Source organism: Colletotrichum karsti (assembly GCF_011947395.1).
Source record: "Colletotrichum karsti strain CkLH20 chromosome Unknown Scaffold34, whole genome shotgun sequence".
NCBI lineage: Eukaryota > Fungi > Ascomycota > Sordariomycetes > Glomerellales > Glomerellaceae > Colletotrichum > Colletotrichum karsti.
The window spans coordinates 132,724-149,372 of record NW_024065934.1 but is presented as its reverse complement, the minus strand read 5'-3'; the positions used below and the strand labels follow the sequence as shown (position 1 = coordinate 149,372).

The 16,649-nt window shown below is 53.5% G+C and overlaps 7 protein-coding genes across 7 annotated transcripts; 5 read left to right on the top strand and 2 right to left on the bottom strand.

The window, feature by feature from the left end:
• Positions 1-767: 767 nt before the first annotated feature.
• Positions 768-2,273, top strand: CkaCkLH20_09462 (uncharacterized protein; the record flags this gene model as incomplete). Its single annotated transcript, XM_038892177.1, has 1 exon — positions 768-2,273. The coding sequence occupies one exon, from the start codon at positions 768-770 to the stop codon at positions 2,271-2,273; it is 1,506 nt and encodes a 501-aa protein (XP_038742413.1).
• Positions 2,274-2,396: 123 nt separating this feature from the next.
• Positions 2,397-3,332, bottom strand: CkaCkLH20_09461 (mipc synthase; the record flags this gene model as incomplete). Its single annotated transcript, XM_038892176.1, has 1 exon — positions 2,397-3,332. The coding sequence occupies one exon, from the start codon at positions 3,330-3,332 to the stop codon at positions 2,397-2,399; it is 936 nt and encodes a 311-aa protein (XP_038742412.1).
• Positions 3,333-7,028: 3,696 nt separating this feature from the next.
• On the top strand, positions 7,029-7,623 carry CkaCkLH20_09460 (uncharacterized protein; the record flags this gene model as incomplete). Its single annotated transcript, XM_038892175.1, has 3 exons — positions 7,029-7,170; positions 7,219-7,436; positions 7,486-7,623. 3 exons carry the CDS (start codon positions 7,029-7,031, stop codon positions 7,621-7,623), a joined length of 498 nt encoding a protein of 165 aa, XP_038742411.1.
• A 1,192-nt stretch (positions 7,624-8,815) lies between these two features.
• Positions 8,816-9,814, top strand: CkaCkLH20_09459 (putative epoxide hydrolase; the record flags this gene model as incomplete). Its single annotated transcript, XM_038892174.1, has 1 exon — positions 8,816-9,814. The coding sequence occupies one exon, from the start codon at positions 8,816-8,818 to the stop codon at positions 9,812-9,814; it is 999 nt and encodes a 332-aa protein (XP_038742410.1).
• Positions 9,815-10,323: 509 nt separating this feature from the next.
• Positions 10,324-11,460, bottom strand: CkaCkLH20_09458 (uncharacterized protein; the record flags this gene model as incomplete). The annotated part of the gene is made up of 2 exons (XM_038892173.1): positions 10,324-10,565; positions 10,644-11,460. 2 exons carry the CDS (start codon positions 11,458-11,460, stop codon positions 10,324-10,326), a joined length of 1,059 nt encoding a protein of 352 aa, XP_038742409.1.
• Positions 11,461-12,300: 840 nt separating this feature from the next.
• CkaCkLH20_09457 (uncharacterized protein) lies at positions 12,301-13,224 on the top strand (the record flags this gene model as incomplete). Its single annotated transcript, XM_038892172.1, has 1 exon — positions 12,301-13,224. The coding sequence occupies one exon, from the start codon at positions 12,301-12,303 to the stop codon at positions 13,222-13,224; it is 924 nt and encodes a 307-aa protein (XP_038742408.1).
• Positions 13,225-14,531: 1,307 nt separating this feature from the next.
• On the top strand, positions 14,532-16,175 carry CkaCkLH20_09456 (UMTA methyltransferase; the record flags this gene model as incomplete). Its single annotated transcript, XM_038892171.1, has 10 exons — positions 14,532-14,702; positions 14,754-14,785; positions 14,835-14,920; positions 14,985-15,007; positions 15,074-15,203; positions 15,259-15,334; positions 15,389-15,479; positions 15,539-15,585; positions 15,668-16,087; positions 16,139-16,175. 10 exons carry the CDS (start codon positions 14,532-14,534, stop codon positions 16,173-16,175), a joined length of 1,113 nt encoding a protein of 370 aa, XP_038742407.1.
• Between the last annotated feature and the right edge of the window lie 474 nt (positions 16,176-16,649).

The window sequence follows — 16,649 nt, the reverse complement described above, 5'->3', positions numbered from 1 at the left end:
AGAAATCTTGTCCCGCGACTGGTTTTCCGAATGAGGGAAGCGCTGGCTGTTGAGCTGTTGAATGGAAGGGATCCCTGCTTAGATGGTGCTTCTCGAAATCGACCTTGGATGATGCAGGTGTCTATCCGTAGGCGCAGTGTAACCGCAAAGGGAGAGAAGTTGATGCATCGAAGGCGCGTGGAAGTTGTTGATTTCCGTTTGCGTTTGCGGTGTTCCATGGCGATTGAGGTCATTGTCGATGGAGCCATTGTCGATTGAGAAGACCGGCATTTCGGAATCAAGCTGCAATATTCCGCACTTGGCATCTTAATTCTAGCAGCTTCCCAGCCAGGGAGATACCTCATTGAGATCTCATAGCTTCGGAATAGGTTGAAAGGCATCCAACGGTCAATCATTGTAACGGAGGACTACGTTGAAATGGACGACAAAGGTGTTTGCGAATTGCTTCCAGAAGTAATCCGCCGTTGCGCAAAACTCGCTGACTAATGAGCGCAGAGAAGCACGGATCCACCCAGCGGACAGATCTGGCCAATCAGGGCTCTCAACTGCGGAGGCAGCTTCCAACGCCACGTTGTGGCTGTTAATCTACCACCTGCCAAAAGCGTTGCGACATGAAAGGACTGATTGAACGGATTCGAGGGGACAGTTCTACATGAAATCTCGATTCAACACATATAAGAAACCCGCTGCCTCCTGTTTGTTCTTCTCGACATCACTCACAACTACATTACCAATACCACAACTACAAACACACCACAGCCATCAACATGAGATTCAATCCGAACTTCATCTCTCCCGCCGACATCGTTAATGTTCGCCCCGAAGCCGGCGGAGATCAAACGGAACTGGTATCCAACCACAGAAACTTGACCGTCAGCCTCCGACGAGACGCCGCAGACGTGCTGCCCAGCACCATCCTCGTCAGCCACGGCCGCAAGAGGGATGCCGTCACCATGGTTCTGAACCGCACGATCCGCGTGCCCGACAACAACGACACCAGCCTGCTCCCCCCGAGCCTCGGCCATTTCCCCCTCTTCAAGATCGCCGACTACGCCGAAAAACTGCCCCAAGACCTCACCAGCAAGGGCGGCATCTTCTTCCCCATGTACCAGCGCGAGGCCATGTGGATCTCCTTCTCAGCAGAAGCTCCGTTCGCCCTCAAGATGTACGTCGGCGGCGTCAACGCGGTGTCGGGCTTCCCCATGACGGAGAACGACAAGACTAGGGAGAAGAGGGAGAAGATGCTCAGCAGCGGCAAGTCCATCCAGGACTACCTGGTCCTCCCCGAGCAGCCTTGGCTCGACGGCATCGTCACCGAGGACGGCAAGATCCGCCAGTTCGTCGCCGAGCCCAAGGGCAACGGCTTCTCCGTGGAGGCCCAGGTCACCGGCGAGGAGAAGGTGGGAGGCATCCAGATCGAAATCATCCCCATCAAGAGACACTTTCCGGCCCAGTTCGACGTCCGCTACGAGGACAAGGAACAGAAGGTCATCGTTCGCACCTTCAACCTCGCCGAGAAGGGCCTCACGCGGGACAGCACGTGGGAGGATGTCAGGGAGCGCGTCCGAGACGAGTTCGACATTCCCATGGAAGAGCAGGTTCTCTGCAACTACAACGTGAACCCCACTGGAAAGTCACCTTTTGAACCTGACATGCACTTTATTCACGACGTCCAGCTTGGGGATGACTACTTCCCGCCCAGACCCTTCACCCTCGGAGTCGAGCATAGGCCTTTCAGGCCGAACGTTAGATCCTTTGCGAGAGGAAGGGCAGCCTTCACGACCATGTCCGCCTCCGCAGCTTCCCCGATGGCTGCGGCCGTCTCGGACGTGGAGAGCGCACCCGCGCCCGCGAGCGTCAAGGAAATGGGGCTCGCCGCCGGAGGTCTCATCACGCAGGATATCATTCCTGACCCGCACCCTGCCGACGTGTGGGATGTCGAGGCTTCGGTCATGTTGAATATTTCCATCCTGGACACCGACTCGTTTGCTGCCGTCACCGGCCAGCCGGCTCCGAACACCCCCGTCAGCGCCAAGGACTACGCTCAACACGGCTGGCCTTTCTTCGAGCTGTGGGGAAAGGAGTCCGGCGGCATCAAGGGCGAGTTCAAGGAGGTGAAGAGCGTGGCACAGTTGATGCGGGAGAAGGCCGAGGCCGAGGGCAGGGAGTTCACGGAGGAGGAGACTGTGGCTTTTCGGGTCGCGCGCATCGGACCCTTCAGGAGCACCTTCCGTCCTGTGCCGATCATGTGCCAGCATATTGGTTTGAGGTGATGGGGTTGGGCGTGTTGAGGATGGAAGAGGTTATGATTCACGAACATAGTTAACGACTCGATGATGCAAGCTTTTTAGGTTGTGTCTTTGCACAATAGAATGATATCAACCAAATGCTCTCTCTCATACGTGACTGTGCCATTTACGAGTCCCGCGGTATCTCCTGAAAATGCAAACAACACCAACGACAGCTCCTAAGCACGCAAGGATGATCCACAGACTGTCAAGATGCACATGATCCGATAGATAATTCAACACCTGCCCATCCGATCCATGCCACGACCGTCCAGCCGCGTGCCCGACCATCTTCCTCGCGTACGTCTCGCTCAACAACGCAACCTGGGTATCTTCCTTACCATACATCCACACGTATTGTCGGTACGCAGCCGTAAGCATCAGCGGCCCTGTAGACCAAAACACCCGCAGATACGGCAGCAGAATCCTCTTCGACGTCGACCCGCCGCGCCGCTTCGCCTCTTGTAGCACCCACAGAAGAAAGTCCGACTCGTGCTCCGCCATGAAGAAGTGGTTACTCAGACCGGCATCACCTCCCGTCGGCGCGAATGCCGCCTGGAGACCGAGGCGTTGCACGCACCTCGTCGCCTCGACGGAACGCGGGTGGACGTCTAGGTCGGCGTAGACGCCCCCTTCCGCGTGGACAACCACCAGGCGCGCCATGTCCGCTCTTTGGATGTTGTGGTCGTAGCCCTCGTATGTCGGGAGGAGCCAGGTGTAGTTTGTTCGAATCAGGCGGAGGATGTCGTCGTCCGTCCAGAGTTTGACGGTGTAGTTTCTCGGCTCGAACGTGGCCTTCCAGGAGTCGTGGGACGGTTTCGCCGGGTAGGTCGACACGTTGGCGGTTTTCCAGATCTGGTGGATTGTGTTTGGGATCGTGGGGAGGGTCGACGGGGAGCATTTGTCTAAAGTTGGGATCGGTTGATTCGGGAGGGTGAAGTCGTTTGTGTTGGTGTAGCTGAGTTGGTGGAGGATGAGGAGGAGGGTGAGGGAGGCGATTGTGAATGTGAGAAGTTTCAAACAGTTTCCTCGGGGGACTGCCATTGTGAATGATGATTTATTGTTTTGCTCTGTTGATGTCGTCTTTGAGTGAAGAGGCGTTTTCTCTGGCTTGGAGGATAAGAAAGAGGGAGAAGATAAATGATCTAAAAGAGTGACAACTTCAAGTGTAGAAGAATGACGGCACATCTATGGTTGCCTGTGAAGGAGAGCTTTTGGGATATTCCGTTAAACTTGTGGGTTTCGTTGAGTAAAGCAAGTTGTTCAGAATCAGGAAAAACAAAGAGATTGTTCTGAGAGCCGCAAACGATGAAATCGTGGTATCTCGATGGTAGAAGGGGTATCAATACAAATGAGACAGAGATATAACGAACGGTTGAAGGAATGCAGTGTAAATCAAGAACCACGCCGCTTGCCAGTAGGTCGATGGAGAAGACAGACTCTATTCAACGGGAAGTTGTGAGATCAATTATACGAAAGCAAATCACGTCTTGAAACGACACCCTCCCACCAACACCATTTGCCCTATTTCCACAACCCACACCTGGAGACTTCCAACTGACGATCTCTAGACTCTACGGTCGACATCCGGGGCGCAGCCGCCGCAGTAACGTTGCTACGTCCGTCCGACTTTAACCGGCCGAGGCCGTCTGCTGGCCAGTGCCGTCCGAACCCAGGCACCAGCAATAGGGATCCCGGCGCTGTTGGTTCAACGCATTTTACCCACGAGTCAGAAGCTAATGTCGACTCCCTGCGGGCCAAAATCGCAGACGTGATCAATCTTGATACGAGGTCGATCGGGCGCTAGGTCGCCTCGGTACGTTGGCAGCTGCGGAAGATGCCGAAGGATTCAGTTGTCTTAGTCTCTGAGAGCTAATGTTGGTTTGTTGCCCACAGTCGGCATTCGGGATCCCTTTCCCGTCCGAGGAGATTGACAATATTGTTGGTCTCAATGTGTGAATGATTGCTTCTACGGTCACCGAGATACTTCACGGCTCGCGAGGCCGTCTTGGCGACGACTTGCGTTAGTCTTCATAATAGCCGTCGCAATACGAGCTGAAGTTCTGCTGAATGCTGAAGACTGAATGCTCTTGAGAATTAGGGGTATACCAGGATGCCTGCACCTATATCCAGCATCGACGAATTAGAGATTCAATCTCTTCAAAGACAGCCTTACCGTTGAACAACTCTAAAAACAGACTTTCCGTTCTGATGTAATTAGAGCAAGTAGTCTGAAGTCTGAGCTCATCACTTCGTTAGACGCGGAGCGATTATTCATACAATTGGCCCGCACCCACATTGTTGTAACGCATGAGTTGAACCCACTCAAGGCAGCAACATTTGTACCCCGGCTCAAGGCAGCAGCATTTTTGCACTCAATCTCTCCAAAACTTCGAAATAGGGCTGTGGCATCTTTACTCCGCGGGTAGTGGGTATTTGGACTGCGCCTATTTCTTGTGTATGCGTCTACTAACGAAAAATGGTAAATATATCCCGACATTGGCGTCCATAGGCTGAGAACAAATGCGTCGGTCAGTTGTTTCAGGTCCAATCGATCGTTTACAGCTCCTTTGAAAAGTTGAAAAGCCCCTTTGTAACGACAACCTTTCGTTGATAATTGGTTGCTGCACTGTATTCAGCCGCATAATTGGAATCTTTTCTTTCAATGAGCCGTCATCGAGAATACAGAGCATCAAGCTCCGACCAAGCAGAACTGTTGCTCTTACACAGCAGCTTGCTACTTCCAAGCTGGAAAATCGGGCTATGCTCAAGGGAGGTCGTATCCAACCGCCCGGAAGTGCTACTTACAGCAACACCGCCCTCCTCGTAGCGCGAAATTTGATTTCGCTGATAGTGGGGTTGTCTCAGTAGTCACAGTAGCGGCAGCCAGATCGCAGGGCTTAACGTCGTAGAGGTTCAGAACCGGGTTCAAAGTCTCAACAGGAAGCTCGGAAATCGAGCTGAATGGCCGAGATGAAAGAAGAAGTCGCGCAAAGACCCCCAGAGGCGGTGTCCAGGTCATCATGATACAGTCTACTACATTCGTCTTAGCTCCTTCAGCTTTTGTAACCCATGATTGTTCAACTTCATGTTGTTTCGGAAGATCGAGAGGGGACAAGCCGAGAGAAGCGTAGGTGGTAGTCAATACGCAGCATAATCCAAAGCTCTTCACGATTGAAGCAGAGAAGCTGAAGTCTATGTGGTTTCACTGAGATGGATTATACGGAATAACTCAGTTGAACAAACATTTACTGCCCAGTCGACGCCCATCAGAACACAAACAACGATCTCGGTCTTTTCTAACTCCGCTGTTCTTGGCTTCACCCGTACAGCCATCTCCGTTGCAATTCGGTCATCCCTGTTTTCATGTCCGTCAAGGTACGTCCCTGTGTTATATCATTGGGTAGCGTCCGGCTTAGGGGCAGGTTTGGTCATCTTAATGTCCCTAGATGGTGACAGAGGTGTATTTTCCTCGGGCAAGGGGTTTTAGCACCAATTAGAGGGGCTAGAAGAAAGAGTTCGCCCAGAGCGCTTTTGCTGGCGACTGGGATGAGGAGGCGCTGGGTACTTTTACCCGCTTCGAACTAGTACGATGAAGCTCACCGAGAGGAACGGAGCTGGAGAGGAGACAGGTGGATAAAGTATCACCAATTTCAGTATGACATTCACACCACGTACAAGTCACTCGCAGTCACTTCTAGCGCATTCAGCCTCCGAGCTTATGTATCCGCCTGTTGTTGTAGTCTGATGGATACGGAAATACTCCGAAGTTGAGTAGGGCAAGGATTCGGATGAATGCCAGGAGTGGTCGGCAGTCAAATACGTTAACTTTACGACGACCCGCGTTCCGATCTGGGAGCTCAGGGACCTAAGCTTCAACAGGGGCACCGTTTCGAAAATGAAGTAATCGTGAACAGCATGTGAAGGCAGCGGTAGCCCAATCGTTTGGCTGGAATACCGAAATATCGGGAGACGAAGCATATTCGGCGCACGGCCAACTACCCTTTGAGCGTTATTGGCGATTGAAAATACACCTAGCTTAAGAAGCAGTTGTGTTAGGTGACGCGAATGTCATTGCAATTAGATTCTGACAGGCCGGGTTAGCCCCGGGTCAGTGGGTCTGGACCGCCGCTCGAGCGGGGTCCAGGAAATCCGGAAGGGTCGGCGTTAGTGGAGACTTGGCCCCGCCTGTGTCTCCGTGGCTTCGGGAGGTCTTCGACTATCTTTCACTAGCGCGATAAGCACGCCCTCGATAATTCATGATCATTCTCATCGAAGTCTTCATGTTCGGTTTATGGGCAATTAGTTGGGGTCAAACGCAGCATCGCATCGCCCAGCCGCGTCCGCTGCCTGACCAAGCCAGGCGCTTTCATCAAAAACATGTGCCGGCCTTTTCGAACGATCTCGCCAGCGGCTGGATGAAACCGCGAAACGAAACTTTTCCCGTACTCATGAGAGGTATCGCGGCATACTTTCGAAGGGTCTCGACGAGGGGCCCAAGGGCATGAAAGTTTGGGTTGAGGGGGTTCGAACCTACGACGAGATCTGTGAATGGCCTTAGGTGAGGGGTCGACCCCGAGTCTCCGTCGATTGAAGATAATAAAGAGGAGTGGCAGCTTCCAGGTAGTGGAGTTGGTGGATGAGTCCCGATGGTAGTTTCAGCTCACACATTCTGCTCGCAACCACTAATTTACTCATCCCAACACAAGAACTCCATCTCACCAGCAGATTGCCGTCAAGATGGGAATCGTTCAGAAAGGCGACAAGATCCACGTCCCCGCCAGCGAGCTGCTCGGCACCAAAGTCACTGTCGAGTGGCAGCAGAACCTGGGCAAGCGTTCCCAGGACTACTACTCAGTCACCTTCGTCAACAAGAGCCAAGGTGAGTTCAAGAAGCCGCGAAACCTCACGTCTCTGACATCGACCACAGGAGACGAGAAGAGCCTCCTCTTCATCTCCACCAGCTATGTCGACTCCTTCAAGAGCAAGAAGGTCTCGGGCGCCGGCTGGTTCGACTGGCTCATGTTCTGGAGGACGCCCGAGGGTGACTACACCGTCATCGTGGACGACTCGTTCCAGTACGGCCAGAACTCCGACAAGTCCTCGCGCTGGCTGGCGTACCATGACAAGAGCATGAAGGCGTATCAGGTCAGTGGGTAGTTTCTTCTTCGATTGATGGTTGCTTACCTGTCTTCAGTGGCGATTCGTTGCGAGCATGAAGTCCATGGCTGGGAGTGAGTTGGCGAATATCGGTGGTGGTATTTTCGAGGCGGAGACTCACGTCGATGTCAGTGCTCTGGCTGGGATGATTGGTGATCCTCTTCATGACTTCTAGGAGGCGTTGAGTAGTTCTGTTTGGAACTTTGGCCTTCACAAGCAAGTTTTCGCTTGCTCCGCATGATTCTCGCTCTGATTGCTAATTGCGCCTCAACGGAGTGACATGGGTCAGTGATGAGGAGTGTTAAGTCAGCTCTTAGGAGAGTACTCTCAATTCAGCCAAGTTAGGTCTCCTGATCTGAGTCTCGAGGTGGAATAGGAACAACATGTTTGAGCGGAAATTTTCCCTATCAACTCAATTGAGCCCTCGTAACTTTCCCTCCCGCGGTGAAGAAGCACAGCCCGATTCCGAGGTCGGACCGGGTCCTCAGTCCGCATATCGATCCGAACCGGATAACCCGCGAGGGCCGAAGTGGATCCGCACGGAACGTCTGAGTACCGGAAGACCGACGCCTTGGAAATCTTCATCTATTCACGCAGTGCCAGCGAGACTTATGGTTAAGACCCCAAACTACGCCGGTGAAGGTAAATCAATCTATTGGAGATGGAATCCTTGATCAATCGCCGGCATGCCAGCCCGGTTTACGATCGACACTGGCCCTACCCACTCAGGAATGTAGGTCGCAGGACCTCTGCCAACATGATAGTTGGCTGCAGAGTGCTCCGGCGAATCACTTAAACCAGACCCATTGAGGCAATCTCGACATTTGAGTCGCAGGTGCTGCAACCCTACGTCTGCAAGTGGCCCTTCGCCGATGAAGCCCCTCATCACCCCGGCCCGCTCGCTGCAGCCAAGGCGCAGTGGATATCTCATGGGCGCGAAGTATCGCAGCCTGCTGCTGAATTTCAGGCTTTGCACAATCAAATGGGTAGCTTGAAGGTCCATGTAGGCTGGTGATTGCTTCTGTGGCCCTTGCCACCAGAACGACAGAGGTAACAACGAGATCGTCTTTGGCACATACTTACAATGGATACGTCAGAGATGTGGGACCTTGGCGATTGAAAGAACCCGCAGAGACGCGGCATTCGCAAGGAAACCTGCACAAAGGTCTCTTGGTCAGGCGTAACGTGCAGTAACTTAACTCACTGCCTCGACAAAGTGGGGCGAAGTTGGCCGTCTTGGCCTGATGTACGAAGACTGCATCTTCAAATAAGCACGTCAAACCCAAGGCATAGCACTCAACCCCCAGAATTATCCAAACCTGGCTCCCAGCACGCGGCCTCTTCGCACCCAAACGCCAAACGCCAACATGAACGACATGGACCTATCCAAGCTCAACCAAAAGACCCTCCAGGTCTCCCGCGGCTTCACATACACCTACTACACATCCCCTGCGCAACCCTCCAAGCCCACCCTCGCCCTCATCCACGGCTGGCCCGACACTGCCAAGCTCTGGGCCGGCCTCATCAACTCCCACCTCCTCCCCGCGGGCTACGGCGTGCTCGCGCTGGACTGCCTCGGCTACGGCGGCACATCGAAACCAACGAACAACGAATCATACAGCTACCAGCAGATGGCCACCGACATCACCGAGATCCTCGACGCCGAAGGCATCCCCGAGGTCGTTGCCCTCGGCCACGACTGGGGCAGCGGCCTCGCCCAGCGCCTCTACCACTTCTACCCCGCCAGGGTCTCCGGGCTCGTCATGGTGAACGTGCCGTACATGCCGGCGACGGCGGACTTCGACCTCGAGACGGTGAACAACGTCACCCGCGACGCGTACGGCATGGGGATATTCGAGTACTGGCACTTCTTCAAGGCGGAGGACGCCGCGGGCATTTTGAACGAGAACCTCGAGGCCGTGTACAGCATCGCGTTCGGCGACCCTGAAGCCTGGCCGGGAGTCTTGTGCACGCCAGATGGGATGAGGAAGTGGGTTAGCGAGGGCCGGACGCATCCGACTCTCCCGTACGCCACGGCCGAGCACAAGGCAGACTTCATGGGCCGGCTCGGCGAGGAGCCTGGGTTCGACGCGCCGCTGCGGTGGTACAAGGCTATGGTGGTGGGAGTCCAGAATGAGGCGGAGAGATCAGTTCCCGCGGAGGGGAATGTAGTTGAGATGCCTACGCTCTTCTGGGGCGGCGAGCAGGACTACGTGTGCCGAGCTGCTGGTCTAGAGCCGCACGTCGATGCTGGGCTGCTGCCGAAGTTGAAGACTGTGACGAGGGAAGGCGGTCACTGGGCGCTGCTGGAACGGCCGGCTGAATTCGGTCAGGACGTGGTTGCTTGGTTGCAGGAGGCTTTCTAGGGCCAACCTGGCGAAGTTGACGGGGACTGACAAGGTTCAAGAGTTAGATAGTTGATGCTATTCCGACATTACTTGTAAGTTCACAATGGGTCAGTATTCTTCATCTGGTACTATTGTAAGCCGACATTCACGCATCAATCAAGGTGTGTAGCGGCAGCATTTGGCCAAGTGTCTCTCATTCAACCTATCGGTAGTATCTAGAACTCCAGCCTCTATCTAACGATCATTCCCATCGGGCGTGTGAAACCAGGTCTGCCTGGGTATCATCACCCCGTGTGCGTCGTCTCTGGCCGAAGCCACGTTAGTCTTCCTCAGGCGTGTGAAACCGAGTCCTCCTCGGTGTCATCATCCTGTGTGCGACGTCTCTGGCTGAAGGCACGTATACCCGTGCCTCGCCTGGACTTGCAACATGACTTCCTTGGTCTGGCTTGCATCCAACTCTGCTTCAACTACCTAGTGGTCATCCCGACCAGTTTTCGCAGGGGTGTCTCAGCCCCATCAATGACTGCTCATGCAGTTTCGGCAGAGTGACTTGCACTCGCGGCAACCGATGCTTGAGCGGCAAGGGGAGTCGTCTTGGGTGCGATCCTACGTTTCGTAGGGATCTGGTATTCGTTCTCTGCGTAGAATCTAGGCCAGTGCTTCTTTAACCACTTGGGATAACCCTCATCCAAGTCGTCCTGATGGATCAATTCCCTGCAAGGCGGCATGTTCAAGCCAAGCTCATCCCAACTCGGACGGGCTGTAGAGTCTAACATATATACTGATTAGGATCAGATGAGGTATGATTTGAGGGATGATGTGAGGATTGATAGAATGGATAACTTACCAAGCTTGCAATAAGCCATCTTTAAGATGCAATACATGGCGTATTCCCTTGAGCACCACATTTTCCCAACGCGGTGGGCTTGAATGTAGCCTGCGTCATGATATTTCTCAAAAAGCCCCTGGACGTCAGCATCGTCAAAACTTTTATGGAACTTGAAGCAGAACAGAGCCCAAAGCTTCTGACATACACCACCCTGAACGCCGTTGTCCGGTGTCCAGGTACGAGCGCAGTGCTTACCCGCTGTCTCAATGGCAACGGATTCGGGCTTCGTGACGGCATTCGATGGCTCCTGATGACGAGGTCTATCCTGGTCATGCGAGGAGTTCGAGCTCGTGTGGGCGTCCGTCGCACGAAGCATGAGGCCGAAGTGTTCGGCACCATCGAAGTATTCCTCAATGGTGCGCATGAAAAATGCGACCAATTGCTCGCGGTCGGTTGCCAGTCCGGTTCGGTTTCTGGAAAGAAGAATGGAGAGACCATCAGTTATCTCAGATGTCTCCAAGGCAAGACAGTACTCCTCTCTCATGTAGTCGAAACCGAGCCTGGGCGGCGACGCTACCGAGTCCTGCGATTCAACGATTATGATGAAATGGCTGCCATCTCGGGACTTCAAGGTCTTTCTCAAAGCATCTTCGATGACGTCAACATGGCCGCCTAACAGGTATACGCCAGCTTGATACATCAGCACAACAGACATTGGGTCATCTTTTCGTGCTTCCAGCGATAACTCTCGGAGGTGTGCGAGAATCGATCCTCCTCGCTTTTGCGGCCTCTGCGCCTCTGAGTCACCGTGGGCTGAGCTCTTCGGCGGCGCCATCGTGGTTGATGTGTCGAGGTGGTGGTGTTGGTGGCGCGTTGTTGTGGTAGGAAGGGAAGGAGCAGAGGAATAAAGAACGTTGTATTTTCTTTCCCACCCCAAAATCGCAAAAAGAACTTGTGGGTCGCTTGTAAATCTAAACGAGCGGCTTCAGCCTTTCTGAAAGGGAAGGGGAAAAAAGGGAAAATCAAAACACTTTATCAGGCAGGTGCGGCACCAGTCTCTACGCAGCCGGTCTGGCCATCAACCGCAGTGAGACGTTGAACTTGTAGTCAGGGCTTAGCTTTTCTACAGATACAATGGTATTTTATGCATTACATCCCAAGTAGCAACATGACCTATGTACAAGATATCTGATATTGGATCCTCGAGATACGAAAATGTTTGGTTAGGTAGCCAACGTCTTTAGCCACGGGCTTTGCTAGACAACGCTATCTCACGCGTATTACCTACGCCGGGGATTTGGCCGCGATCGTAGATCTTTGAAGGCATTTATCTCGTGTTTCGTTAACTTGGCAGTAGTTCCATGCGTTAAAAGTGTCGGGAGTTGAATCATGAATATCCAGCAACACCCCACATCCTCGCCAACATATGGAGTTTCCTGCATCTTCAGCGCCTCATGTGACAACGGCAACTCAAATCGCGTATCATAGCTTGGCAAATAGCAGCCCATGTCGAAGGATGGCGGACATATGATATGTCCGGCGAGCAGACCCGCCTATGATGTAAGGATGAGATGCGGCGGGCTTAAGAGAGACATGTCCGATCGCGAGGTCATCAGCTCGCCCTATGTGATTGAGAAAGACGCCATCTCGATTGTTTATACAACGCCAAAACACCATGTCCACAACTACCATCATCTTCGGCGCAACCGGCCAAGTCGGCTCCGCCGCAGCCCTCGCCGCCGAAAAGCACGGCGCCAAAGTTGTCCTCGCCATGCGCGACACCACCAAGGCCCTGCCGCTTGACTTCAGCCGAGTTCAAGCTGATTTAACCAAACCCGATACCGTGTCCGCCGCCGTCTCCTCTACCGGCGCTAAACGCGCCTTCATCTACCTGGTCGAGGGCGCAAACGCAGAAGAAGCGAAGGGCCTCCGCCCGACCATCGAAGCCATGAAATCCGCCGGCGTCGAACTCGTCGTCTTCCTGAGCTCCCTCGCCGTCAAGGGTGACATCTACGGCATCGGTCCCGAGCCCAGCGTCCTCGCTTGGGAACACGCGCAGGTCGAGATCTCCCTGCGCGAGGTCTTCGGCCCAAGGGGCTACGTTTCCCTACGGCCGGGGTACTTCAGTAGCAACTTGCTGCGGTGGGCGGACGACATCAAGCAGGGCGAGTTCAAAGTTCCGTATCCGAACGTGACCTGGGACTTCATCGCGCCGCAGGATATCGGCCGGGTGGCGGGCTTGGTGCTCGCGAAGGGCATCGATGCCGTGGATGGACAGAATGCGGTTTATCTCTGCGGGCCCAACATGATATCGCAGGAAGACGCCATCAAGACGGTGGAGGAAGTGACCGGCAAGTATATCAAGGTGATCAAGATCGGAGACGCCGAGTACTTGGAGCTGTCTGACAGGCAAGTGCCGAGATCGGTTGGGGAGGTGCTTCTGAAGTCGATGGCGGACAGGGCACAAGGAAGAGCGGATGATATATTCTCGCCGGCAGTCTATCAAGAAGGCGTTGCGAATCTCGAGAAGTACGGAGGGGCGATGACGACTCTGAAGGACTGGGTGAGGCAAAACAAAACGGCTTTCCTTGCCGAGTGACGGCATCGTGAGGATTAGACTAGTGATTAGATGATCTATACAACGTTCTACCTCTCATCATGTTGATATCAGTGCCCCTCTATGCATCGCCAACGTGTTTTCTTCCCTTGAGGCTTTATGAAAATTTAAACGTACTTCTCCCGTCTATAAAATGTTCACTTTTCACCCTCTCTCTCCCATTTTCTTCTTCCTTTCAACATTATATCCCATCACCAATCTTCATCCTGCATCTTGTAACCCATCATACTTCATGTATCCCTTTCGCCCAGCCTTCCTATTCTTTCCGGTCGTGTATCCCTTCCACTCATGTTTCCTCATTCGCGCAAAACCCACATTCAGGTGCCGGAATATTGCTCAAGTCTTCCTCTTCAGGCATCCCCCGAGACTCAGATTATCGGCTTACAGGAGCCGGTCTTCATCACAGTCTCACATCCCCAGAGCCCTCAGTTTGTGCGACCAACTGGCACATGGTGCCTTCATGGTTGCGTCGTACCCACTGCGGACAGATCAAATCCACGCGTTTGCTATCAGGGTGCTCGAACAGTCCATCCCTGATGCACATGCTGGTGTTGGCTGGGCACTCCACGAGTGTCCCATGGCCTTCGCCAGCAGAAATGCTCCTCTCAAGGACTCTGGCTTGCCAGAACTGGTACATATTTTCCTCCCATTTTCCAAACGATGCCCGAAATCAGTGAAACCCCCAGTCCCAAGTCTTGACCCCCTTGTGAAATATTCTTTCGCGGTCCCAGGCTCAGGCATGTCCATGACCTGGCAGCCAATATATTTTTTCCCGTGCCAGGAAGGGCGTGCTTCAAAGAAACGTCCAGGGCCTGCGCAGCGAGAGCTTTGTCGATCAAGATCTTGGTCACATATGTGATGTAAACTCCGAGGCTCATATCGTGAAGTTGAGTATCGTCTCTTTCGCGGAGCAGGACCCAGCTGCCGATGGGGGACGCAGCGTTGGCCGTTGGCGACAAGGGTTTGCGCCATCCTATCGGATTTCGTTCCAAATCTGCAATGATCCATGTTGTCCAGCGCGCTGTCTTCAGTGGAACCGGCGAATGGGATCGATCTGATGACCGTCGACCGCACCGAGACCCCAGAGCAGAAGGTGTTTGTCCCGAACTATTGATCAGGCCTGCATCAACAGCGGGTCATCTGTCGAGCGGGCGAAGCACTGGAAAACCCCGCGTCCGCTTCTTCCTCCTTCTTTTATTCGCCACTTTCGTGAGACATTTCCATCGTCGCCACGACGTTGTCAACTTGAAATCGTCCGAGAGATTGAGCAGCTCTCGCTCGAAACCTTGATGGCTGATCAATCTACCAACGCAGCCAGCCCGCGGGCGACTGCCTCTGACGCTGCGACGACGACTTCGCCCGCCAGCCAGCCACCTGCGCATCCTCACCCTGCCAACCAAGACATTGCGGCCCAGCCAGTGGCGACTGACGAACCTATTGAGGCCGACGATGACAACACGGTAGATTTCCTTCGACTCACGTACAGTCGACTATGCTGAATTGCGCCTCAGACCGACGATGCGTCGACAATCGACGAGCGCCTGTAAGAAGCCTTCCTCGTACAGATCTGCCACCCGGTGCTCATCCATTAGGTCGGAGTACACTGCGTCACTGACGTCGAGCGTTGTCGATTATCCCGAGGAGTATGGTCGTCGGTACCATGCGTATCGCCCAGGCAGTGAGCATCCCCGAGAAAGGTCCCCAGGAGCCCATGATCACCAATCGCTAACCATGTGAAACAGCTTACGTCCTACCCAACGACGAGGTTTGTCTGCGTCACGAGATGGGCCCAACAGTTGAAAAGGAAAAGTCGCGTGTTAACGAGATTTAGGTTGAAATGGAACGCCTCGACATGGCGCATGCGCTGATGGTCAGGTCGATCGGGAGCCGACTCTACCTCGCGCCTCTCAAGAAAGATGAAGTGCATCGGATCCTGGACATCGGAACAGGCACTGGAATTTGTACGACCTGCTTCATTTGATGCCCATGGTAACTGAGACACTGACCGTATCGCAGGGGCTGTTGAGATTGGTGACATTTTCGGCCATGCCGAAGTTATTGGTAACGATCTGAGCCCTATTCAGCCAGAATGGTATGTTTCCATGTCGTAAGGAAGAGGTTCTGTGACTGAGACCTATGTTTATAGGACACCTCCGAACGTGAAATTCGTGATTGACGATGTCGAGAGCGACTGGGTTGGCCATGAGAAGTACGACTTCATTATGTGCAGATACATGGTAAGCCCATGCTTCCCACGCAAAACCTATTTGTTCGAAATGACTAAGGATCAATCGAGGCTTGCTCCATTCTAGACTGGCCTAAGCTGGTGGAGAACATCTACGAGTAAGTTATGTTGTCTCCGCGTGTGAAAGTACTTTTCGGGGTTGTCATCAACCGCCAGGATGGTTCTGACTAGTCCGACCAGCAATCTCAAACCCGGAGGCTGGGCAGAGTTCCAGGATATGTCTACTGAGTATTATTCGGACGACGGATCATACACCGACAAGCATGCCACGTGGGCTTGGAACAAGTCCTTTCTCAAGGCTTGCAACATCCTCGGACGTGACCCCTGCCCCGGGCCTAAGCTTGAGGGCTGGGTGAAGAGCGCCGGCTTCACGAATGTCTTCCACAGGCGATACAAGGCCCCGATGGGCCCCTGGGCTGCGGATCCCGTTTATAAGGATATTGGGATGCTCAACCTGGCGCAACTTTTGGAGGGACTGGAGGCTTTCTCGCTGAGACTGTTCTGCGGCGTGCTACAGCGGACGAGGGAAGAGGTCCTTGTCGAGCTGGTGAACGTCCGCAAAGAGTTGAAGCAGAGGGCTTTCCATGGCCTTTTTGATCTGTAAGTCATCAACGATTCGTTCAAAGGTGCTCAAGCTAACTTGGTTCGCAGTCACGTAGCTTACGGACAGAAGCCTCTGGAGGAATAGATCCAAGAGGTCTCAGACTTGCATTCGTTTCAATCAACCATTTTCTGGATTATTTGTTAGTATTCAGCTTAAAGTTTGGTTTGCTCTCCAAACGACGTCGCTGCTCTTGTACAAAATATCGCAACGATATAAAAGACGTCAAATCAAACTACAGAAGCGTTTCAGGCGTTATGAGAGCCGCAATACAGAATATAAATAGCCACCAAAGTTGCAGCTCATCGTCGATCATCCTCGGGAGTCCGACATACGGTACGACGCTGACATCTCGTCAGCATCTCTGACGGATTTTGTCGCCGTCTTCTCAGTCCGAGGTCGCGAATGACATGTCCGGAATTCAGTATGAGCTCTCGTTTGAGTTAGAGATCAGCATAACCCAGCAGCTTTCATTCTTCAGCGGGCTGCACGTCAGCGCGGCTGGCCTGGTGAGATCACGCCACAAAACAGACGATGAACAAATGACGACTGATAATTGGG